The sequence below is a fragment of the Balaenoptera ricei genome, chromosome 1 (assembly GCF_028023285.1).
Source record: "Balaenoptera ricei isolate mBalRic1 chromosome 1, mBalRic1.hap2, whole genome shotgun sequence".
NCBI lineage: Eukaryota > Metazoa > Chordata > Mammalia > Artiodactyla > Balaenopteridae > Balaenoptera > Balaenoptera ricei.
In genome coordinates this window covers 60,348,514-60,374,449 of record NC_082639.1, presented here as the reverse complement: position 1 = coordinate 60,374,449, position 25,936 = coordinate 60,348,514, and the positions used below count along the sequence as shown (strand labels likewise).

Here is a 25,936-nt window from a genome sequence, read left to right as displayed (position 1 = left end):
CATGTCCTTTCCAGGTCACTGTATGTATCTTATGATAGTTTTTGTCTCTTTAACTTTTTTACTGTGAAATCTAAATACACAAGAGTGTATATAATATGTATTTTTTTAAATTATGATGATAAAATAAAGAGCCATACTCCTCAATCCAGTTTAAGAAAGCTACTTTATTCTCCTCCCAATCATGTCCCTTTGTCACCTACCTGATCCACCAAAAAACAACCAATTTCTCATTCTCTCGCTTTTTACCACAGTTGTAGTAATCCTAAATATAGATATTGTTTAGATTTGTCTGTTAATTTTTATATAAATGGAATAACAGGGTATACTTTCTTCTGTGACTTGACTTTTTCATTCAATGCTGTGTTTTAACATTATTCCATGTTTATGCATATAATCTATTCATTCACCTTTACTACTTTATGCTTCATATAACACAATTTTCTCATGTAGTCTACTGTTCACAGACTTTTGGGTTATTTCATTTTTTTGAGCAACGTTGCTAAGAATACTCTTATATACATCTGCTAGTGCACATATACAAATGTTTCTCTGAGGAGGCAGGCAAATTTACTAATAGAATTTTTTTTTCCCAATGTGACTGTAACAATTTAAAGTCCCACCAACAGGGATAAGAATTATTTCTTCATATTATTTCCAAAATTTGATATTTTCAGACTATTTTTCCAGTCTGTGGTATGTAAAATGGTAACACATTTTATCTATTACTAAAAAAATTGAACACCTTTTCATGTTTTATTCATTTGAAAGAATTCATCACATATTCTGAATATGAATTTTTGGACAGTTCTCTCAATATATGGCTCATCATTCCATTCTTTTTATGGTAGTTTTGATAAAAAGACATTTACAATAGTCAAATTTATCTCTCAGTTTGAATGTGTGCAGATGGTCTCCTATTTTTTCCCTACCTAAAAGTTTTAATGCTTTGATTTGACTCATTTGGAATTTATTTTTGAGAATGGTGTGAAGCAAGGATCCATTCTTTTCTCTTTACAGATGACCAGTTGTTCCATTTTAAAAATAGGTCATTAATTTTTCCACTGATTTGCAAGACAAATTCTGTTGGATTTCCACATAAGTACGGGTCAGTCTTTGGACTTTCTATTTCTAGTCCACTGGTCTATTTGTCTGTCTCTCATTCCAGCTGGGTCACCAGAAATCTAAGACTCTGATTTGTGTTTGTGCCAGAGAAGAATGGGGAAGGAATATAGAGAATTCCTGGAGAAGGAAGAAACAGTCCATCTAGGCTTTGAGAGAGGAGAAGTTCTGTGAGCCAAAGGTAGGGTGGGGAAGCAGGGGTAGATTGGGAAGCGCAGAGCAGTTCAGGAAGCTGTAAGAGGAGGAAAGGACCAGAGGTGTGTTAGGAATGGCAAACAATTAAAAGTGACTCTAAGCTTTGTGGAGGGGGATAGAAAATGCAGATTTTAGCCAGAAAGTAAAAGGGTTTAAGAGTCAGGGCTTTATTCCACAGGAGGCGTTCAGATGGTGATTTTTAATCATTTTTGAGTCAACCTTACTGATGCTCTCTCCAGAAACACACATACACACACACACACACACACACACACACACACAGACACAAACATACACATTTGCAGCCAATTTCAAGGAGCCTGCAAATCACCGGAAGCCCATGCACGGTTCTGTGGACCAGGTTAAGGACCTCTGTGATAGGTCATGCCTTGTGACTTCTAAAAAAGCAAATGTGATCAGGTCCATCTCCTGCTTATACTTTTTCAGTGGCTCTCTCCTCTCTTCAGGACAAAGTCCAAGTTTCTTAATATGGCTTTCAATGCCCTTTACCTCTACAGAGTCTTATCTTGTCATTCCCCTGTCTCTTGTCTTTTTCTCATACCTTCCCTCCTACCATCCTGCATGACCACATCTCCTGACACACTGAGCAGCGCCAGTTTCTGTATCCACCATGCTCTGCCTTACCTTTGTAAATGCCAGGTCTCCAGCTGAAGCTTTTTTCCACCTCGCCCTATCCCACCTCCCCTCTACCCTCTTTTCCAAGCTCAGGCCCTCTCACCTTTCTGGTCACAGCTTAAGACCGGTTTACATGCTCCATTTGTGTACTTTCATAACATTCTGTATTTATCTCTATTGAAGCCTGGATGTCCCTGTTTTGGGATTACTAGACCGTAAGCTTCTTTAGTTTCTGCAGCATCTGCAGTGTATAATGTAACGCCTGACACGTTGTACTTTCTCAGTAAATAGTTGTTCTTTCATGAAAATTCTTAGGCAGGGGAGTGGCAAATAAAGATAGTGCCATTTCTTAAGTGCCTATTAGATAGGTGCAAGGCCCTAACCTAGATTTTATAGTATATGATCTACTTCTTGCAACAATGTTATAAGGAAGGTATTATTATTTCTACTTTGCAGATAAGAAAACTCAGGAGGTTAACTTTTACAAGGTCATATACGTAGGAAGTGCCAGAACCAGCATTCAAATTCAGTTTTGTCTGGTACAAAGCCATTTCTACTTCAGTGCATTGTTCCCTCTGTACCATCAGATCTGTGCTTGGGAGAGACAATAGTGACGACTGACAACAGCTGGTGGCTATCTGGGAGGGGAAAGTGAATGAGACAGGGGGAGTCTTCCGCCCATAATAATGGTCCTGCGGGGGTTAGGGGAGAAGACTCGGATTCAATGACTATCTTTTGACAGCAAAAATCTAAATTAGAGTAAATCTGAGTATATGTTATAGCACTTTGCTAACCCTGAAGTGCTACATAAATGCAAAGTATTATAATTTGGATTAGCATTTTATTATCACCTTTACATTCAGGCTTGGAAAATTAAGGACACAATGACATCATGAATGTGAATGACTAGATCCCAAAACATAGTTCCTTAGAAAAAATAAGATAGGGTGTTTATTTTTTCCACTACAAATTTAAAAAGTATTAGTTGCTTGTGAATTGTAAAGAGACAAACCCTTTTCCTGAGAAGTTTCATGTAAGATTATAAATATTCAATGAGACTGTTATTGATGCCCTATGTTGGCACAAGTGCATTCCACCAGGGAAAAGAACTAATTGTCTAATGAGTTGGCATTACTGAATGGCTGGTTTCTTAGAAGTTCTTCCTTTGAATCCCTTTAAAAGTATTCAGGCTACAGTGTTTCCAAATTCATCTGAAAGCTGTTTCAAAGAAATAATTATTTTGTGCACATTACAATAAAATGTTTTAAAATTCTTTAGTTTAATACAAGTGTTAATAATTATCTTTAGTTAGAAAAGAGCCAACTCAAAAATAATAGAATAAAAATAGTTTTAATGTATGCACTTGGTGAAATTGTAGGCTTCTAATTATGACATTCATTCACTTCTTTCTTTCTTTACTCCCTCCCTCTTTCCGTCCTTCCTCCCTTCCCTCTCTCCTTCCTTTTCTTCCTTTCTTTCCTTCCCATTTCCCTTCCTTCCTGACTGCTTATATTCAGTGAGCACTTCTTGAACATCTACTTAGTGACAGACACAGCACCAGGACCCGAAGAAGAATAACAAAGTATCCCCTTCCTCAAGAATACAGTCACCTAGCGGTTATAAATACACACAAAAAATAAGATGCAATGTAGTAAATACTAGATAAATACTACAACAGAGAGAGGGCTTTGCAAAGTGCATATTATTCCAAAAGAAACATTCCTAGACTTGGCCCTTAAGCTAGAGAATTTGGATGCTTGGATTTGTGTGCCTTTTCAAGGATTCTACACTGCTCTCTCACATTATCATCTACCTTGTAGAGGTTCATAAGCAGGAAAGGGACTGACTCAGATTTTTGTTTTTGAGAAACTGGCACCTGTGACCAGAAGGAGGCAGAAGGACAATGAGAAAACATCTAGGTGAAAAATAATGAGAATATTAGTTAAGGCACTGTCAGGAAGAGAGAGGCACTCTGGGAGGAGAAATCATGAAGACTTGGTGCCAGTAAATACATGGGCAGTCAAAGGAGGGAGGATTTTGTGGTCCAACAACACTTTAAGGTCTCCAGTAGTAGTGGAGCTGTGGGCTGGTGTGGGAGGTATGGAGCTGGACAAATGCTGGGAGCATCAAATAAGATTGAGGCTGTAGGGGAAGGGAACACTCATAATCCCTTCTAGTGCATTTTAGCAATATTGGATGTGTTGCAGAGACGAGATCTTTTCTTCCCTGGAGAAAGATGGCAACTACAATAAATACTCAGGCATTTTATCCGAGAAAACAATAAATATTATTGCTGCTGTTTTAAAAATACAGATCTTTTCAGCAACAATTTGCCCATTGGTGGTGTTGAGTCATTTCTCCCTTTGGAACAGCAAGTTTATTTTACCATTTGTCAGTGTCTTAGAAGGAAGGGAATATATCTGTTTTATTGGAATAAGAGCTGTCTGTTTGAATATATAAGACATAGCACCTTGCCTTACCCATCCTGCTTGATAACAATTTTCATTTACAATTTTTTAAATGAATATATTCTTTAACTTACATAATTCATGATTACTTCACTTGATGGTACAAGCTTATAACACCAGGAAAGAAATAGGAAGAGTGAAAAGCTGGATATAAACGTTCTATAAATGTTCTTAATTTTGACGTAGCTTAATGGCTGCTAAGAGTTTGGGGTAAAATCTTGTTATCTCTATAGTACTTAAGACAAGTGATGTGTGTCCTTTGGGATTTTCTTTTTTTGCTTTTTAAATAACTACTAGTTGGTAAAAAAATTTTGGTTAATTAACATTTATAAAAGTATTGGCTTTGTCTTTAGAGAGTAATCAATATGGTGTGTGAACAACTGTGTTGAATGGCTTTAATTTAGACCTTCATATTAGTATAAGCTGATATATATGTATATATACATATATAGATATTAGTGTAAGCTGGTATATATATATATATTTGTTTTTAATTTTTAATGTCTATGCCCTAATCAGTTCTAGGTACTAAAAATCTAACCTGTGCTGATTAGCTCTGCCTAGGTCAGTAAACCAAAGAGAAGATGGCTCATGGTATAGCTGGAGTCTTTTTTTCACTTATAGTCATAATGAAAAGGTTATAAACTTTGGAAGCAAACAGACCTAGATTTGAATTCTGATTTCATGGTTAACAGGTGACATGCTATTGAGCAAGTTCCATACATTTTCTCTAAGGTTCAATTTATCATTTAAAAAGCCCAACTAGACTGTGCCCTAATCTTATCTTTAACAATGTGTTTCTGCCAAGTCGACTTCCTTGACCCTCCAGCATAACAAGATGAGTTGTCTCTCTACTGTGGTTGTGTATAATCTTGTGGACATATTTCTACAATCCACTTTTGCAAAATCAAATTTTTTATGCAACAAATATTCAGTGAGATCCTAACTTTGAATCAAACATTGTGTTTCCTGTCGAAACAAAGATTAAATAGACATAGTCCCATATTTTAGTGTCTTTCTTCTTCAGTCTTATTTCCCCAGAGTAGAGTAGGTATTCAGCAAATATGTATTGAATGAATAACTACAACAGGTTTGGTGAGTGTAATTGTAGAATTGTACACATGGTAATACGTAGGCACAGAGGAGAGATAAATAACCATGCCAGTGAATGAAGAATGAAGGTTGTAGGAGAAGGTGACAACTGAGATGAACCTTGAAGTAGCATGTGAGACAGAGAAAACAGGATGAACTTAGAGGCAAGAAAGAGCTTTGTGTTTCAGGAACACTTCCTGTGAGAGCAAGAGTGAGAGATTGGAGAGGCAAGTTGTAGCTGGACCATGGGAGGCCTCCTATTAGCATTACATGCTCAGTTCCGTGGTTTTTTTCCTGCAAGTTAGAGAGGAGACAGGGAATAGGCTTAACCTTGTGGGTAGCCTGGTCGTATTTACATTTGGATCTACCACTGTTGGCCGTGTGAAGAATAAATTGTGAAAAAGAAAATCAGGTTTAAGACACATCATCAAGAAGGAGACTGCTTCTTTAGTCTGTTGAGAGATGATGAGGGCCTGACAAAGCCTCTGTTCATAGGGTGGAGAGAGCAGATTTAGGAAATATTTAGGTGGCAAAAGTGATAGGACTTGGCCACTGATGTGATGTGGAAGGTGAGTAAGTAGGAAGAGTAAAAAGTGACAGGGTCCTGGCGCTGGGACTGAATGGATAGTCACCAACTGAAACAGAGAACATAGGACAGGAGACAGGTTTCTAGGGGGAAATCAGACGTGCTGAGTGTGAATATTCAAGTAGGCCCAGAACACACATTTAATCTGAGGACTGAGGGGTAGGGCTGAGCTGGCACAAGAGATTTGTGAGTCTTCAGTACAGTGGCTGAACATGTGAGGATGGATGAGTGCGGTAACCTAGGGAAAACAAGAAGCTCCTTCCTCCTCTCCCCTGAAGTTGTTATTGTAAAAGCCACAAATGAAACTTTACTGCCCCATTTAATGGATTATCTAGTTTTTGCCTAACTTGGCCTCCCTATTCCATTTGACAATGTCATCACTCCTTCCTTAGAAGCCTTCACTCCCTCAGTTCCCTGACTGTGCTTCTAAACAGAGTTGCCACTTCTGTCTGCCAGCACCTCCCCACGCCCCGCCCTGCTGGCCTTGGTCCTGCTCCAGTTCTCCGGAGGCAGTTTCTCTGCAGGCTGATGGCAGCATTTCACGGGCAGTGAAGAAGCAGGCACCGTGAATGTTAATGAGTAAATTCACGTGGTGAACATATATGCAAGCGTTTATGCAGTCAGTTCTTAATTATTTAGGACAAAGAAAGAGAACCTTTATTCCTATTAAAGGCCACTGCCACACAGAAAAGAGACAACTGAGAGCCATGGGACTTAAATTCAACACAATTAACCTTTTTTGCCACCTCAAAAAAAAAAAAAAAGAGAACAAATGTTTATCATCCACTTCAAATTTAAAGAAAACAGAAAACTCTCTAGGCAGTCAAGTAGCACGCACACGTATACACACATGCCAAAATGAAAAATCAACAGCAAGGCTACACTGTTACCAGGAAATCAAGAAGCAGCAAAAAGGTTCTAAAGAGAGAGAGAGACTATTGTTATTTTCTGTCATCTCTGGTCAAGATTCAACTCATGTATTGCTGTTTTGGGTTCATTACAGAAACAGCAAACCATCTCTTTGTATAGAAAGGATAAAATCTCTAGGATTTTGTTAAAATTAATTTTCACATAAATTTTGAAAGAAAAGATATCTGCAAAAGATTTTCTCTCTTTTTATATCACTATTAATTTAGAAAAGAAAATAACTTCCTTTCTGTAAAGTGATCCTATCATTTCTCATTTTATAGAAGAAAGTCAACTTTTTGGTTTTCTTTATGGTATTACAGCTCATAAAAATTGCCAACATTTGTTGAAGGTTTTATGCTTTGCCAGGCCCCATACTCACACTTCACATATGTTGTTATTTAATCTGTAACAATGAAGAAAAATTACCAGAAGGTCAGTAGTTAACAAAAATAAGATGTAGGTAAAACAGTCCGACAAGGTAGATGGTATCTCCTAGATGGGGGAGAAACTGAGATTGAAAACCTTCCCCAAATTCAAATTCAAATTTAAATCTGCCTGATTCTAAACCTCTACAGCTTTCCACTACACCAGACATTTCACTGCTAATTGCTCTTCATCTCAGCAACTAGAGTTCTAGTGAAATTTTGGAGCTGACCTTTGAAGTTAAATATACCATCCAGCAGGCAAAAACTGTGAGCTTACGTTATTCATATCCTTGGCTTCTCTTCTTTTCCATCACCGCTCAGCACCTGACTGTTCACTATCTATGAAGTCTAGTCAAGGGCCTCTTCACCGTCTACCTCAGCACCTCTAACAACAGAATACAACCAAAACCATTTTTTGTCTTCATAATTCAGATGAATTTTGTGTTTGATTCCATAACATATTCACTTTTCTCTCTTAGAAATCTTTTACTTAATTGTCAACCTAGAAAAATATACTACATGTATGCTATAGTAGATGCTAACATATCTGTACTAATTTTTGAAAGCAAATGTTTACATGTTGATTTTTACATATCACTATAGGTCAGTTTTATGTTAGGTCAACTTCATTGTAATCACACTGACATAATCCCATGTTTCTATAGCAAGTTGAGAATAGCCTGACTTCCCAGGAGTCCCTGGTCAAGAATTGGATCATGAAATTGTTCTAAACCTCATAAACACTCTAGAGAAATTATTTCTCTAGAAGTTTAGAGGATCAATATATAGAAAACCAAGCAAATAAAAATGAAACAAATTTAGAAAAAAAAAACACTTAAAAAATACACTAGAGAAATAATCCTCCATCAATTTCCTAAAGGCCGGTTTCATTCTGGGAGTCCAAATTGCTGCATTAGTAGAATGCTCTCTCTGATGTAGAACCACTTCATATACTAAAGACGGAGCTGGGAAATAAATAACACTAAAACCTGTATTAATCAGTTAACTATTATAAGAACAATTGAAAAGAATAGATAGCAGATACTGACCCTCCTTTATAAATTTACATTTTCATTTTTTATGTCATTTAATTTGCTCAAATGATACCTTACAATTTACTTGAGCATCAGACATTCACATTTACTAATGTGTCTTATGGATCATTTTCAAAAGAAAGTACCATAATATGGTCAGATTTGGTCAATGCTACCAAAAGGTTAACCCCTGGTGCTTCTTCTATTCCAGTTCAATTCTCTTATTTTTCTTTTTATTATTTTGAAATTAATTTTTATGTTTATAAAAGCATTATATCAATTCATTGCATCTTATCATTTGTATCTTATCATTCCTCCTATAAAGGTAGTTGCTTTAAACTGTTTAAGATACTACTTCTTGTATTTTCGTCTATATTTCTAGAGAACACACATGCGTTTTTACTTCTTGGTTATCAATTGCAGACATTGCCTATTTATTTCATATATTTCAGTTGAAAAGTCATATCACTTTGCACCACCACAACCACCATCACTCTCTTTTTCTTCATCTTCTCAGTACACTTACATCTGAATTTTTGGTTAAATCAGTAATGTTTGTTTGTACATTGCATTTGTTTTTTACTCATAAAATTTTTTCCCCCTGAAGCTTCTTCACTTTTTATTTGCTTGGTTTTCTATGCATATATCTTTAATTGTTTCCAGATGCTCCAGCAGCTCTGTCAAATGCCCAACAGTAATATTTCAAAATGCTAAAGTACATCAGATTTTGCTAGGCCCACATTTTATTCTGGAGGACCTCACTCCTGCACCCAGTATAGCCAGCTCCAGTATGGGCAGATAGCTCTGTCACTGTGATGCACACATGGCTTCCACAGATACTCATTTGCTACTCCACTGAATTGGGCTCTGGTTTCCTGGATCTCATATCTTCCTTCTTTTGGTTCACTCTCACATCCTCTAGTAGAAACCTGGGAGTCACCTGTGACTCATTTTTCTCCTTACCCAGAAATCAAGATATCAAACAGATGACCAAACCCAGTAAATTCTGCATCCCCAAATCCTCTCCATTCTGTGTCCATTGTGTAATCTTTAGGGTCACTACCCTGGGCCAGGCCACCATCACCTCTCAGATTCCTACAAGCTCTGGCTAACTGGTCTCCTTGCCTCTGGGCTTAACCTTTTATGTCTATTCTTAGTGCAGCTAGAACTATCTTTCTAAAATATATATCTGATCTTGCTGCTACCCAGATAAAACTTTAAATGAATTTCCACAAATTTCAGTATAAAATTCAAACTCCATATCTTAGCATGGAAGGCCTTTACAATTTCTCCAGCCTCATTTCTCCCATTGTCTCTTTTGCACTACATATTTAAGTAATACTTAACCTACAGTTTCTTACTTATCTGTGTCTTAGTTGCAATGATATTCCTCAGGGGGAACTCCACTGAATGTTTCCAAAACACCCATTGTTTCCCACCCATCATAGTAGACAGCATGCAACATACTTGATGCAATTACTTGTTCAATGTCTGTTTTTCTTGCTAAAGAGTACCTAAATCCATTCAGTCATTATTTTCCCAGTGACTAGCAAGTATCTGGCACATAGTAAGTATTTTTTCATGAGGAAATTAATGAATATACATACTCGGTTGCAAACAATTTCCTATAGGACCTAGATGGGTAACTTCATTGTTGGGGGCAGCCTGAGTGGGATCTGTGGCAAACTAGATCTGCTCCATCAAAAGAGCCCATTGATATGAGACACTAAGTCCCACCTAACTGCTACCAACTGAGCATATGGACACCACCAGATCTTCCTTTTTTTTCTTTTTTTTTTAAATAGAGGCCAGGAATCTGGACTTTTTTTGTAAAAGTTGGTATTTTACAAGTTGGCTACAGCTCATTTTCAAAAATAGGCCAAACAAAACATGGCTGCTTGTTTCTGATCTCTGGTTGAAAGACAGGTTTGTATTGCCAGCCCTGCTCTGATGAGGCTCAGTTTGAGATCTCTCAGCATCTTTTGGGGTCTTTGTGAGAATGCTCGGCTGATAGCTCACATTTTGCACCTAAAGCAGAATCTGTCATGTTTTTGTACACAATAGACCCTTCCAATATCTTTTTAATAATATCATTTTTAATATCATTTTAATTGTATCAGTTCTCTAGTTTGAAAATCATATCATCCTTGATTCCTCCTTCTTGTTTATCCTCCAGTCTAGACAAATGCTAAATTCTAGAAGGAAGGTCTTCTTTCAGATCAGTCAAGTGGAAAGGACATGGGATTTGGAGTAACATTCTATTGCTAGTCCATAGTTTCTATTCTATGGACTTTGCCATTTTCTACTTGTATAACATTTGGTAAATTCTTTTAAACTCATTGTGCGTCAGTGTCCTTGGACTTAAAATTAGGATAACGAAACTTATTTGTCAGAGTTGCTCTAAGGACAAAAGAGCTACTTCATATGAAGTGCCTAGCACAGAGTACATGCTCAATAAATGTTGAATTTCCTGTCTTCTGCTCTTTTCTTACCTCTTCCATCTGTCTTCTTTTCCTTTTCTACTGCTAATACACTGGTCCAGGCATGTGAGCTAATATGAGTTTAGAGGAACTTGGCTTTTGCATCTGTTTCTCAACTACCTGCCACTTCAAGGAAAAACTTCACAAAATATAGGTAATTTATATACTTAAGAACCTTAATTCCTTTGTAGATTATATTCCTCTGTAACCCTAAGCTTCACATACCTCATTCTCCCATGCTCTCAGCTCACAGTAGGATTGCCACTTGCCATCTTCTTGGCTCACTGATTCCAGTATTTCTTTAACATATTGAGACCACTATCATTTGAATTAAATTTCAATATCCATCATGTCCCTTAAGTCCTACCAACCATCATCATCTGTACCCGTATTTTCTTTCTTCTCTCTTATTAAAATGGATGAAATGTGCCTGTTCCTCTCAAAGGTGACCCCTTCATGCATTCTGTGAATCCTGTGTCCTTTTGCCTTCAGGACTTTGCTCATATAATTATCCCATCAATTTCCTTCATTTAGTTTCTCCCCCCTTTCTTCTAATTTATTCTCATTAGTGTACAAATATGCTTTAATGTCATTGATCTTAAAAAACAAATAAACAAAAGCTTATTTTGACCTCAAACTTCTCTCTAGCTTGTCTCATTTCTCTGCTTTCTCTCAGCAAAACCTCTTAAGAGAGATGTATATATCATATATATATATACCCACCATTGTCTCTTCAAGCCACTTCATTGGGTTTCCACCCAACTACTCCTATCAAGGTCACCAATTACTTCTATACTAGCAAATACAATGGTACCTCTTCTGATCTAAGTCAATTTCTTCCCTTAAAACATCGCTGTTCTTAGCTTCCATGACAACAGCACATGGGTTCCTCCAATATCCATAGCAACTCTTTCTCTCCTTGTTTTCCTAATTTATCAATGGCAACTCTTTCTAAATCCCTTTTCAGGCTTTAATCTCCTATCTCCCAAATCCATTCTAATAGCAAATCCTATTAAATTTACCTACAGAGCATGCTTCTATTTTCTTCACTACCACCAATCTAGTTGAAACTACCAACTTCTCACCCAAATAACTACTGTAGCCTCTAATCTCCTTGCTTCCACTCTTAACTTACCACAATGTATTCCCACATTGCACCCAAAGTGGTATTTTTAAAAATATATATAAGTTATTTAATATCACCATTAAAAAAATTCTTCAGTGGCCCCCTATCTCACTTTGGATAAAATCTTAAGCCCTTTCCTGGCTTGCCTGAACTTACAGGATTTAGCCCCACTGTGTATCTACATCTCCTACTGCACCTTATACAGCTTTCTCTTCACTCATTACACATCCATCTTCTTTCTGTTCTTTGAACATGCCTCACTTATTCCTACCCTAGAGTATTTCCTCTGCCTGGAATGCTCTTTCTCAGATCTGCATGGTTGATTCCCCCTATCATCCAAAGCACAACATAAAAGGTCACTCCTTAGAGAGGCATTTACTGTCCTCTCAACCTAAAGTAGTCTCTCAGAAATTTCCCTGCTTTAATTTCATCATGATACTTGCCATTATCTAACATTTTCTCTTAAATATTATTTTCATTCCTTTTTTGCAGCAATGTAACTTTTGTGAGAACAGGAAGTTGTTGGTCTTGCTCAGTAATGTATCTCCGGCTCTAGAAGAGTTGTCTACACATATTTGATACTCAAGAAAGGTTTGCTGAATGAGTGAGCAAATCAATGGATATATTTTACCTAAAATTTGTTTTTTATATAATTTCCCAAAAACTGGTAGTAAAAATCAGCAAATGAGTTTCATTCTCATTGAAATTTCAGCGAGATTTGATATTTGGGTAAAGGTTAGCAATAAATGATGGGATGAGTAAGTCTTTAGCTAGAAGATAAAACAGTTCAAAAACTGGGCTACTACAGAAGTCCCAGTTTCTCACTGACACACATAATAAAGAGTTGTTGATACTATAAACTTTTGAAACAATAAAACATTGTAAACAAAAATAGAAATCTGAGTAAGAAAAAAATATCTAAAATTTTCCACATATAAACAATGTTTTTGACAAATGTGTCCTTCATCTTACTTTCCTTTGGGCCCCCAGAGAGTCCATCTACATTATTTATTTATTGAAAAAAAAAAAAAACCTACGCATTTGAATGCCAAAATGATTGCAATAAAAGAACAGATTTGGATAAAGATGTTTCAGGCAAGAGATTAAACAGGGTCAGATTTTGATTATTTATGCATCACTCATGTGACAGTTTTATTTTGGACATGGTTTTTATCATATTCAGATGAATTCTCTACCTTTGGCGCTGGAGGACAGACTAAATTCACACTATGCACACTGAACACCTTTGAGGGAGTGAGAGAGTTGGAAGAGGTCATTCTTTTCACCTTTATTGGATCTTCAGAGAGCCCTCCATAGATATATGTGGAGCTACTTATGTAACATGCCATGGTTATAGACAATTCTGTTTCTACAAGACAAACACTTAAGGAATTACCTGTAAATGTAAAATTTGTTTTTAAAAATGAGGCAACTTTATTAAAGAAGTGACAGCTTTTATATTCTACATTTGCAAATTTAGCCCATGTTTAATCTAGAGCAAAGCTTTTCATATTTTTTACACATGACAATTGTTTAATCAGCAACTATAGTGATTCAAGTAGTTTCTTTTACTTGAAAGATTCCTCTTGAGTAGAAGAAAAAAATAATCAATGATCATTCAAGCCTTGATAAATAAATCATAATTATGAACAAGCAACTCAGAATTTGTCCCCCTAAAATATTTCTTCTCTGGCTCCTTTGATGTCATTAGACTTCTCACAAAATAAGCAAGTGTCCTTGATTTCAAACAATTTTATTTAAACGTGTAAGAAAAACATGGCTTCAGGCTCCCAAATTCTAAGTAGCAGACATCAGTGAATTAAAAGGAGAAAGAATCAATAAAATTGCAGATATATGATGTGTAGAATATGGGAAGACACTTTGGTTTTTTTTGGCTTGTCTGGAATCCATTTCCCTTTTTTCATTAGAACCTCAACCTTCTTTTTAAGAGCATCCTTAACTGTATAATAATATTTTGGGAGGCATCTGGAATTTGAATCTTGAATAAATGTCATGGTTACATGGGGGTGTTTGGAGGTACACTCCTCACAAGAGCAGCAGTGTGTGGTCCGTACTGTCATTGTGCTGCGAATTCTGTGCAGCAACTCAGAGCTCTCTTGGTTTCTACCCTTTTTTTTTCATGTAAAGGTCTTCAGGCTCTTATTGATTTTGAGCCTGAGATATATTTTGAATAAATGTTCATCTTTACCATACCTTTTTATGGCCTATAATAAAAAAACAAAAATCAAAACAAAAACTGATACAACTGTAAATCCATATTAAATAGTAAATCATAGCCATTTGTTGACCAATTAACATTTATTTATTATTGTAGTACTGTATTTGTCTAAATTTATGTTAAAGAAGTCAATCAACTTCATTAAACATATGCCCTTTCTTATCAAAATAAGCTATTTCTCTTAGCTCAAGAGTTATATATCACTTTGCCGTTTTTATAGGGCTTTCATGTACTTTATATTATTTGGTGCTCACTGTAATCCTAGGAGATGGGCAGAAATAAATCTAATGCAGAAGAGGAAGCTAAGGTTCAAAGGGGTTAAGTAAGATGTCTGAAGTCACATTATGTGGTTGTGTCAGAACTTGTGTTAAACCTAGGTCTTCTCTCTTCAGAACTTACATTTACTGTAATACTTCTGTGATAATAACCAGTAACTACAGTCACTACTCTGTTTGTCAGAATCCTCCCTTATATTGTTCATCATTTTTATCTATTTAAAATGAATCTCAGATGAGTGAATCACAAAACGTTAAGTATGAAAGGAATCTTAGAGGGCTTTTTCCACCCTCTACCACCATACATGTAAAAGTATGTTCTTTGACATCCCTCCTTTGACTGCTTCTAGAGTCAAAGAGCACATTCCTTAACTTGGGAAAATATTATGTCGAAGCTCTATTTTATGTGGATAAAGTACTTAGAGTTCGGGAGTAAGAAAAAAATGCAGAGTGTACTATATTAAGTAGTGGATTATGGAGGAGCCACAAAAATTATCTCACCTCACTTCAACCCCAAGAATCAGCATTAAAAGTTAAGAAAAAAAAAAAAAACCAAATTAAATGAGAGAGTTTGATTTTCTCTGTTCTCTGCAGGTATGTGCCCACATTTCCTGTCCTTCCTTACCTCTGGTCACTGTCAGAGGTCTTACTCTGCAAAATAATACACATTGTTTCAGAGGGAGCTATGCTAATGTTTTATAACAATGAAAACTTATTTCGCAGTATCTTATTACTGGTTAACACTATTGAATTGTACTCGAAATCTTCTAGAGATATAATTAAGCCTAAAGTTTTGTTGGGGGAATAAGTGGCAGTGGTGGGCATTGTTACTTTGTGTAAGATAATGGGTAAAGCTTCTCTAGGAAGGTGATACTTGAGCAAAGACCTGAAGGAAATGAAGCAGCAGGCCATGTAGAAGAGCAGCGCTAGCAGAGGAAAGAGTGGGGACCAAATCTCTGAGTGGAGAGCTTGCTTGGCTTTTATGTGTAGCCTCGGCACAAACAGCTCCAACATAGTTGTCAGAACCCGTTCATTGGTCATTAACTTAGAGCTCTATTTTACCTGCTGGCTGCTAGCAAATGATTCAGGTGCGTTTTTGTTGCTCATTTATTTTCTTAAAAGTCCGTGGGGATTTCTTCCATTTCATGGCCAACGACTGGATCCATGCCATGATAAAATTTTCACCAGTCTAAAATATCCCTCTTTGATAAATTTTTGTCTGCTTTATATTGGATGATCAAGGTCTTAGCTATACAGCCCTGCATGAGTGGCCAACACAGAATCGTGAGCACCATGCAAGTGTTTTTCGGTAGCCCTTGCCTGGCACCTGGCTTCTCAATGTCTGTCTTCTTCCCAGAAGAAGCAACTGCAGATATGGAGGTGCTTTTTTTTTTCTAGCATCTCTTAGCTCACTGACAATATTCTACACTAGATGTAATATTGTTAAGATGATGAAGCATCTAGGAAGCATGTCCTTGAAAAGCGGTCTAAGGAACTTGGAAACTTGTCTTGGAAAACAGAACTCTAAGGCAAAACAGTACTCTAAGGAACTCTAAGAATTCCTTTAAAATATTTTAAGGATCAAGGCAGTAATGCCAGAAGAATAATTCCTCATCCAGGGAAGGCAGGCCTTAATAATTTTAGTAGCACTCTGAGTGTCCAGCCAAGTTTTAGATGGATAGACAGGTGAATGGATCTACACCATTAACATACTGCAGAACTTTCTAACAATCAGAACTTTCCGATAATACAATGGTCTACTTCTTAATTGAGTGACTTCTTCCATAACAGAAAGGTTCATGAAGAGGTTGGATGACTATTATAATAGAAATAAGAGGTAGACATTTCTGCACTGAGGGGAAAGTTGGACTAGTTACTAGCTATAGGTTCTTGGAAAGCAGTGGTCCCTGCCAACACTCATGGGGCACAAAGCAAAACTTTAGTGATACATTTTGACTTGTTACTGTAGCATAATCTATTCTATCCTAACTAACACATAGTCTTTGGTTTTAGTTTTGGATAGGAATTTAATATCCCATGTGGCCTAAGATAAGTTAATTAACTTTTCTGGCCTTGATTTGCTTATTATAATAATTGAGGGCTTAAATAAAATAATTTCCAAAGTTGCATTTACTCAAAAATGACATAACGTGATTCTGTGAATCAAGGAAATTCTCTGGGGAAGTGGTGGTATTAGCCCTCACAAATGTGCAGGTGTAGCTGTTTGGGTCAGTAACCTATCACCCACTATGGGCAGAGGATTGTTTTTCTAGAAGCTGTCTTTGGAGATTTCAGTTAGAAATGACATCATGCCACAACATTTTTTGCTGGAGAGTCAATACCCAGAACTATCTTGAAATGTTACAAAATCTTACTATCGTACCCAGGGTAATTAACATGGAAATTTTCCTTTATCTGTGGTAGGAGAATGATAAACACAAATTATTGATTTTTTTCTATTCCAGGTACTCCACAAACATTATCACACCAAGTACCCTACCCTCCTATGTATCTACCTATGTATTTATCTCTCTATCTATCTATCTGTCTAATCCCAGGAGTTGATGATATTATTTTCCCAGCTAAACAGTTTCTCCCAGTTTCTGAAGAAACTGAGGCTTTCAGAAAATAAAATACTTTCCCAACCAATTAGCAGTGCTAGGATCTAATCCCAGGTTTGTCTGAGTCCAAAGCCTAAATTCTTAATCTCTAAAATACTTCTGGATAGTTTATATGGGGAAAACTTTGTAAGTACAGTACTGCAGATTTAGTCCTGTCCTCTTTTATACATGGATAAATTAACCTGTTCTACCAATTTCACTCTGTGTCTTTCAATTTTGGTCACATATTGACTTTACCAAAATTATTTCTTTAATCTTTTTTAAAGTTCCTCTTCAGTTTCAAGAAGTTTCTCTGTAGGTTTTCTCTTTATTGCTCTTTGTTTTCACATTTGTCTTTCCACACTATTACTTCATATATAATATACATCTGTGATCATTTCTTACTCTGTCTATAATTTTAAGTTTCCAGTTCCAAATAACAAGCAAAAGCAGTACTAAATTATAAGCTGTGTGGATTTCTATCACTGTGTGAAAGGCATGTTATTTTGTATTTTTACCTTTTACTACAAAAAATTAAGCAACACAGATTGAACTATTCCTAATCAAAACACTACCTGTTCTTTCATATCTATTTTTTGCATCTTTTCTGACACACTCTTGACATTCTTTTCCTAAGGCCATTAACCTTGACTCTGTTATCTACCTGCTTTATAAGAATGTAGAGTACAGACTCTTGGCCAGCTAGAACATTCTCAGTATAAAATATCTGAACAAAAATAATTTTTTAAATGTATAAAAGGTAATTCTTGCCGTAATGTAATAGCAAGAATACAAATGGTTATCTCACTACTCAATAAATCTGAAATCACAATGGTAATAATGTCAAAATAATACCAAGAAAACAGTAAAATAAGATGGCAGACAAAAAATACTTTATTTAATCTAACTTTGAAAGGTTTCAATCCCCTAAGGGCTCAATACTTTGCCTACAAGTCCTTACAAACTTTGATTAAGAGGAACTTTTCCTCGTAAAACAGCGATTTTATAGCATTTTGTTTGTAGTGTACATTGTGGTAATCTCTCCAACAGTTCTTCCACCTCATTTCCTTGTGTTGCTGCCAGTAACCACAACTCCACAGAGGTGGCCCATCATTGTTTAACCCTATCAGAGTAATCTCACTTTTCTTGACATAGTGGATCCCATAGCAAATGGACTGGATCAACAATGAACATGTGACACAATTAAGGTCAATGAGACCTAAGGACAAGTTAACTGAAGAATTCTGGGGGAGACACTTCTTGTCCTTCTCAGAAAAAGAAAGAGTTTTCAGAAGCCAAAAGTTTCTAATTTGGAATGCTGTGGACGTGAACACTAGAACAGTTCTAGCCATTCTGCCGCATGAGAGAAAGCCAGCCTCAGAATAAAGCTGATCCCACACAAAGCAAATAGAAACATACCAAGTCTGGAGCTTGTTCTGAGATGCGTTTTCCATTTATGTGAGCCAATCAAGCCTATTTCTTGTTTAAATCAGTTTGGATTGGGTTTTGTATTACTTGAAACACACATAATGAGCCCTAATTGATATGTCAGTCCTTTTGTTTCTTAATTTACCTATTTTTCTAATAATGCACAAATATATCCATGTATTATTATAATCAAATCTCAAAGTCAGATAATTTAGATCATATCTCAATATCAGATACTTTAGAAGAAAGGAACTCACAGGGCTGTTTTAGGAAACTAATAATATTGAACCTTGGGAGTCAAAGAAACCTTGAGAGATTATGTGAAAGGTCTTTGAAATACATAAAACATACCAATAACAAAAGATAACTATTTCTCCTGAATTCTAATACATTGCAAAAGTGTTATTAAATCCTTGGCTCACTTGTATTATTTTTATTTATTGTTAATCCAAGCTCTCTTCATTAAGCCCCTAGTGACTGACTTGATATGTAAAACTCTCCAATGGCATTTTCTGCCTGATGCATCAAGTCAAACAATGCTGTGTGACTCTCAAGACCTTTCATAATCTGGGTTCCCTCTGCTCTCCCTACTCTACCTACATATGTCAGCACTTGCCCACTTGCACCTGCAGCTGCAGACTCTTCACAGCTTTGCTGCTCCTCTCCTCCCCCTCTACGTATATTCCATCTTAGTTTTTGCATCTGTGCTTTTTGGTCAGGCCCTTCCCCATCCCCTCCAAGAGTGGAACTCTTCTCTATACGTAAGCTCTATCACAGGATTTGATTCTTTGTCTCTGATTATACTTTATTGTGTATTCACCTCTAAGGCTTCAGTTTTCTCTGTGATTAGGTTGTCAGATCCTTGAGAGCAAGGGTTGAGATTTATTTCTATTATAACCCCCCTAAAGCTTCAAATACTGTGTAGCAGAGTAGATATTAAATGAGTATGTACTCGATTAATTAACCATGTTTTTACTATTTGTCTTACAGACTCTGTTGCATGCATCTAGAAAACGATTTTAAATCGCTGGATTGCCTTAGGGCTGCCAGGTTTAGTAAATAAAAATATAAAATGCCCAGTTAAATTGTAATTTCAAAGAAATAACAAACTGTTCTGTGTTTTAGTATAAGTATATCCAATGCAATATTTGGGATAGAATTATACTGAAAAATGGCCTGTTTTTTTTTAGTTTAAAATTTAAACTCTACTGGATGTCCTTTATTTCATCTGGCAATTCTAGATTGACCTGACCTAAAAAAACCCCAAAACTTTGTGCTTAATTTCTTAAATTAGAGCTAAATGCCACATTAATGAATTGCTTAACCTTATACAGTCTTACTGATCAAGTCCTATAGTACATGAAGTTCTCTGCATTGTTTCATCTGGCAGCGACAACACATAGATCGAGGATCCATCATGTGAAAGTCACCATGTATCCTCCCGTACAGGGAGGCAAAGATGAATAAGAATGAAAGATTCATCTAAGATGAATAAGATCTTTCCCTCTACCCTCAGGTAGTTCATAGCCTGGTGGAAGACACAGCCCATTTCAGTCCAGCCTCCACTTATGTGCAATCTGGATGTTAATCCATATGACCAAAATTTTTTTAGGCCTGACTCAGCCCTCCTGGGCAAAGATTCAAGATGACACTATACACATAGGTTGTCAAAAATGAAGGATATTGGTTTTGAAGTACACATGAAATAGTTCCTGTCTCTGAAGTGTTATATAAACTCCGTAATCCATCATCCTAAATGAAAACAATTATTCAAAAATCCTTTTGATCAGAACATTTTACTCTGCTTTTGATATTAAGTTAGTTTTTATGATGGGAGATATTTTTTCCTGGTTCTTGGATATTTAACATGCATTTTTTTTAGCGTAAGCAATGGAAATGTATTGCATGACATTTTTCCCCTCTCAACCATTAAGTTCTTCATGGGTGAATGCCATTCCAGCTACTTAATCTGAGTCACTTATTTAGGTGAACAATAGGATCCAATGATTTAAATTTTGAACCTTCTGCTGTGTGGCCTTAGTCCGCTTTAGCTAATCTCTCCAATGTTTTCTGGTCATAGGAGACATTTTCTTTGCATAGCACAAGGTCATAATGGCAGTGTGTGTGTATGTGTGTGTAAAGTTTGACATTAGTTAAAAAATTTTAGCTACACTATATTTATAAGTTGTATGCCATATAAATTCAGTGATGTTTGTAATAACCAAAGATTTCAAATTCTAGAAATAACAGGATGTTTTTTATAATAGTATACTTGACTCTTTGTGTGTGTGTGTGTGTGTGTGTGTGTGTGTGTATGTAAAAGCATTTCTTAGACTTATAACATATAATTCAAGGCTTTAAAACAATGTCACCTTAACATACAACATACAAATTTTCAGTTCTGGAATAGAGAGTACTATCTTTTCCCTTTCTTTTCTAAACATAAGCTATTGATCTCAACCCACCAACCTGTTATTTTCTTGGAGATCATCTTAAGTTAAAATAAAAAGGCATATTTCATAAAATGATGATTTCAATAGAGCTCAGTTGGTTATTGGCATATTACATGAAGTTGCAAATGGAGTCGCATTGAAAGGTAATGAGAATATTGGGAAAAGTTATATTAATTTGAATGATTTGTCAATTACCTAGATAGAAGGCTGTAGTTAGCGTTATCATTATGCCAAGTCTCTGGAGTTATGAAATACTCATTTGAAGTACATACTTTAGGTTGTCAAAAATTACCTTTGGTAGCTCTTCAATTTGATTGGCATCTAGGTAAAGTTCCTCTAATGTCCGTTCAAAGTTAAAGACCTCCTTTGGCACCTGCTGAAGGCTGCAGTGGGAGTAATCTAAAACTGAGATGATTTCTTCTTCACCTCGGAAACATCGGCACGGCACCAGACGGCCGATGATTTTCCGCTTGGTGGTCATCTCCAGGCACTGCACTAGAGAAAAACAGAAAAAAAACCACCTGCTTAACCACCTGCCTTTGGAAGGCATTCTTATAATATTTAAAGCTTAGAAATTTACTTATGTTGTATATTTTATAATTATATAATGCCTTAAAAAAGTTTACATAAGACATGCACATGCAGTAGATCATTTAATCCTTAAACAGCTCTCCAAGGTATGTAAAGACATGTTTTTATTCCCATTTAACAAATAAAGAAATGGATTCAGAAAGGGTCAGAATCCCATCATCACACAGTTTGAGAATGGCAGAACTGGGCCAGAATACAATCCTGACTTTGTGCAATGCTTACACTCACACTTGAAACATGGAACTATAATATGATTTTTTAAAATTTTATACAAATTGCAGTGCAGAACAGAAACCTCCAGAATTTGTTGGAAAAAACCACATTTCTCTCATTTCTGTGAAATAGTCAAGTTTTACCCATAAGGTTTATGATATCCTCTTTTTGACTCAAATTTGTTCCATTAATCAATAATTATTTATTAAATAACTAATATGCTCCAAACGTTGAACTAGGTACTGGGGATAGAGAGATGAATTGAACAAAGCTCCTGTTGGAGCTACAGTTGTATTGGTTATTCACTTCAGAATAAGAATCTGTGCCTATGAATCCTTTTATTTTAATGGGAGAAAGAATCATGGCAGAAATTTCTGTGACATCCTGGCATGTCTTTCTCTAGGTTAAAATGACCAAATGCCATGAAATCTTGCACAAAATTGGTATCATGGCATCTATAACACTTTATTAAAGTTACTGTTTTTCATGTTACTCTTTCCCTAGACTGCAAGGTTATTGAGGGTAGAAACTGTGTTTTGTTCATTTTTACATTTGTATCCGTTCTTGACATATAGTAGATATTCAATAACAAATGTAAAATGAACAAATCAGTTCATGAATGAATAGATGGATACATTTGGGACTCTCTCCCCAACCACCAACATATACTGATAATTTGCTTGAAAAATTGCTCATTCTAACTAAAATGTCACTATCTCTGTGAATGTCTCCCCAGGATAAATGAATAGCGTCTTCCTCTGAGCTCCCAGGGCACTAATCATATTGCTTCCTAATTATGTGTACTATTTCCTTGTGTACTGGGTGAGTTCTTGAAGGAGAGGATCTTGTCTTATTCATCTTTGAATTCACAATAGCAGTACACAGTTTGCCATCTGCAGAAATAGTACTGAATGAGCATCAATTTGAAACTTGCATTTTATTCATTGATTTGTTTTTACTTATCAGCATAAACCTATTGTCGAAAGAGAAAGTAGTAATAGTTCACAAAAATAATATAGCATTTTGTTTTGCAATGGCTTAGATTAAATCAAATTTGGAGGCAAATGAATACAGTATGCTTAAGAGATGTTGAGAGTTCAGCCCAAAGCCATTTTTATTCCTTCTTTTACTTATGAAATTAATAAAATTATATTTTGGGACAGGTTCATGAGTCAGCTCTTATAGAAGGTTATAAGAACATGGTAATCTTTAGAAGGTTTAACTAAAAACATTAAGAAGATGGTCTTTCCTCTCCATTACTTTCTATCTCTTGAACTCCTACACTTCTCATTTCTGGGAGCTTGAGTCACAAGGTTTTGTAACTTTTATTTTACTCGACTTTCCTTGAAAGCCCTGATTGTAGGTTGGTCTCTACATGGGATCTAGAATGTATCAAGCAGCCAGTAAATGCATCTAATAAATATATGACATATATTAGGTACCTAGTAAATATTTTTTGAGGTTATTGCAGTTGTAAAGGTAAGTGATGATGGCTCAGACTATGATAGTGGCAGTGAGGATGGGGGGAAGTGATAGACTGGAAAGGTATTTAAGAAGGAGAATCCAAAGTGTGGGTAATGGATTAGATGAGAGGTGGAAGGGGTGCTGTGGGGAGAGGGAGAAGTCTTGAAAAATTCCTAGGTTTTTAATTTATCACTAGTCGCCACATTGACTACCCAGCTGTGATGCCGTCGAGCTGACTCAAGGTGTGTATCCTGTCTGTCTCTATGACTCACAGGTGAGGAATCAATTGTTCATATGTTGTTTTTGCCCAGTTCCTTGCACTCACCCTTTTGTGCTGAACCTTGTAGCTATTTCTTGATACCCATCTGTTGCTGCAATTGCAAATTTTTTATTATGAAGAGAAAAAAGAGAACATCCAGGCCTGGACCTAAAACATTTGGCCAGAGTGTCCACTGTCCACTAAGACTTTTGCAATTTAATTCACTTAGGACTGCTTTCCCTTTTGTTGATCAAAACAGTAGGCTCTTCTGGTCATCTTTTCAGTCCCTTGTCTCATTCTTACAATGTGCTGAGCTTTCTCCCGACCCAACTTTTCTTTTCTTCAATCCCACTGAACTCTGAAATTGTGCTTTATGTCATGATCAATAACTTCATTGATTCTCTCCACTGAAGTCTTCCTCCCCTTCATAGTCTCAACTAAAACATGGTTCACTTATAGCCTTTAAAAGTGGAGCATGCTGATTTTCTCATACCTTAAACACTTCAAGGTTGGAAAGTGGAATTGATATCCTCCCTTGCTCTCTAAAAATTATTAATCTTCTCTCATCCTAAAAAAAGTCCTGCTCCTCTGATGGTCTCATTACCTGGTAGTAACATCTTTCTACTCTTTCTCATATCATTCATTACCACCTCTAGAACCCACTGATGACTTTGGTATCTGATTCATGGACTATCTCTCAATCAGAACTCCTTCCATTCCTGATTTATACTCCCTACACATTATAGCTTTCAACTTTTTTTCCATCTGAAATTTCTAAGTAACTTGATTGTAGTGCTACTCCATGATTTTTCCCTTGCAGATATCTAGTATGTAACATGGTAGTTTACCTTTCTTCTAACAAAGTCTCAACAAACTTCTAACCAACCAAAATATATATAGCAATTTTGTTTTAAATTAATAGTACTTATTTTATTATAGCTATAAATGTCACTGTAATTCAGTCACATTTTATTTCTTCTGCATCTTATTGTTTCTTTAAAAAATTTTTTTCCCTTTGTTTGGTTTGTCTATGTGTCTTTCATTAATTCAATTTCCTGACTATCTCCTCTTCTCTTGGTATAGTGAAAAACGTGTAATCTATCACATTTCCCCCTGGAATAATCTTTCAGGAGCATTATATCTTCCTGCTTCAGTCTGGAGTGGTCACTTTACTTTTCTAGACCTGATATATATATGTGTGTGTGTGTGTGTGTGTGTGTGTGTGTGTGTGTGTGTGTGTGATCCTGTAATTTCTCTTCACCGTCATTCTGTGAATTTTACATTTCCTTCTGTTTTATTCCTATTTCCTGGACCCCATGTCTCTTCTTTCTAGACTTATTGGACTATGATATCCAATGGTGAAATATAACATCCAGTAACTTACTGAGAAAGAATCTACAGTAGGAACATTTTTGAGACCTCTGCATATACGAACATGATTTCATTTCACCCACAAACAATTGAAAGTTTGGCTGGATATATACTTCTAGGTCAGAAATACTTTTCTTTATAAATTCGAAGGCATTTTTAAAGTATTATTTTCTAGCTTTTAAGGTTGTTGTCAGGAAATCCAGCTCTATTACTATTCAAAATCCTGTTTTACGCCCACCTTCCCCTCTCCCAAAATATTTTAGAACTTTTATTCTTAGTCTTTTGAAATTTCATGACAATGTGCTTTGATGTGTTTTTATCCATTGTACTGGGTACTAGATGGGCCCTTTCACTTTGGAAGCATTTATCATTAAATTATGTTAAATTTTCTGTTATTATTTAATTGATGATTTCCTCCTCCTCTTCATTGTTTCTATTTTCTTTTCCTGTAATCCTGATTAGTTGAATGTAGGAAATGTCCAGTAATTTAATTACTTTTTCTCTTGTAATTTCCATGTCTTTGTTTTTTTATTTTATTTTCTGGAAGATTTTCTCAACTTCATCTTCTAAATACATCTCCTGTATTATCTTTTATTAGATAACATATTTTTATTGTTCAAAAATTGCTTCCTAAATGCATGCTCCTTTTTAACAGTATCATGATTATATTTCAGGGTGCCATATCATTTCATTTCTCTAAGAAGATATTAGCTATAGACTTTTTTTTTTTTGCCTTTTCCCCCTGCTCCTTGCATTTCTTCTGAGTTCCATTTTCTGTTTGTTTCTTTTGGTCTTTATTTTTCATGATAGGGGTCTTCCACAAATATCTGGTGATCCCTGGCTGTCCTTCAATATTGAAGAATGACTCTCTAAAGAACTAATTGGAAGCTTTGTATGCATAATAGGTATCACTGCAGGACGACTGGCAGCAAGACAAAGAATATTCTGATCTTCAGCCTGAGGCATAGCTATG

The 25,936-nt window shown here is 36.0% G+C and overlaps 1 protein-coding gene across 1 annotated transcript in view; it reads right to left on the bottom strand.

Annotated features, from left to right (window-relative positions):
• Nucleotides 1-25,936, bottom strand: part of LRRC7 (leucine rich repeat containing 7) — a 496,206-nt gene that overhangs the window by 288,847 nt on the left and 181,423 nt on the right. Inside the window, exon 3 of the mRNA XM_059899299.1 lies at nt 21,358-21,560. Within this exon, the coding sequence (XP_059755282.1) occupies nt 21,358-21,560 (203 nt within the window). The remainder of the gene's footprint in view (nt 1-21,357; nt 21,561-25,936) is intronic.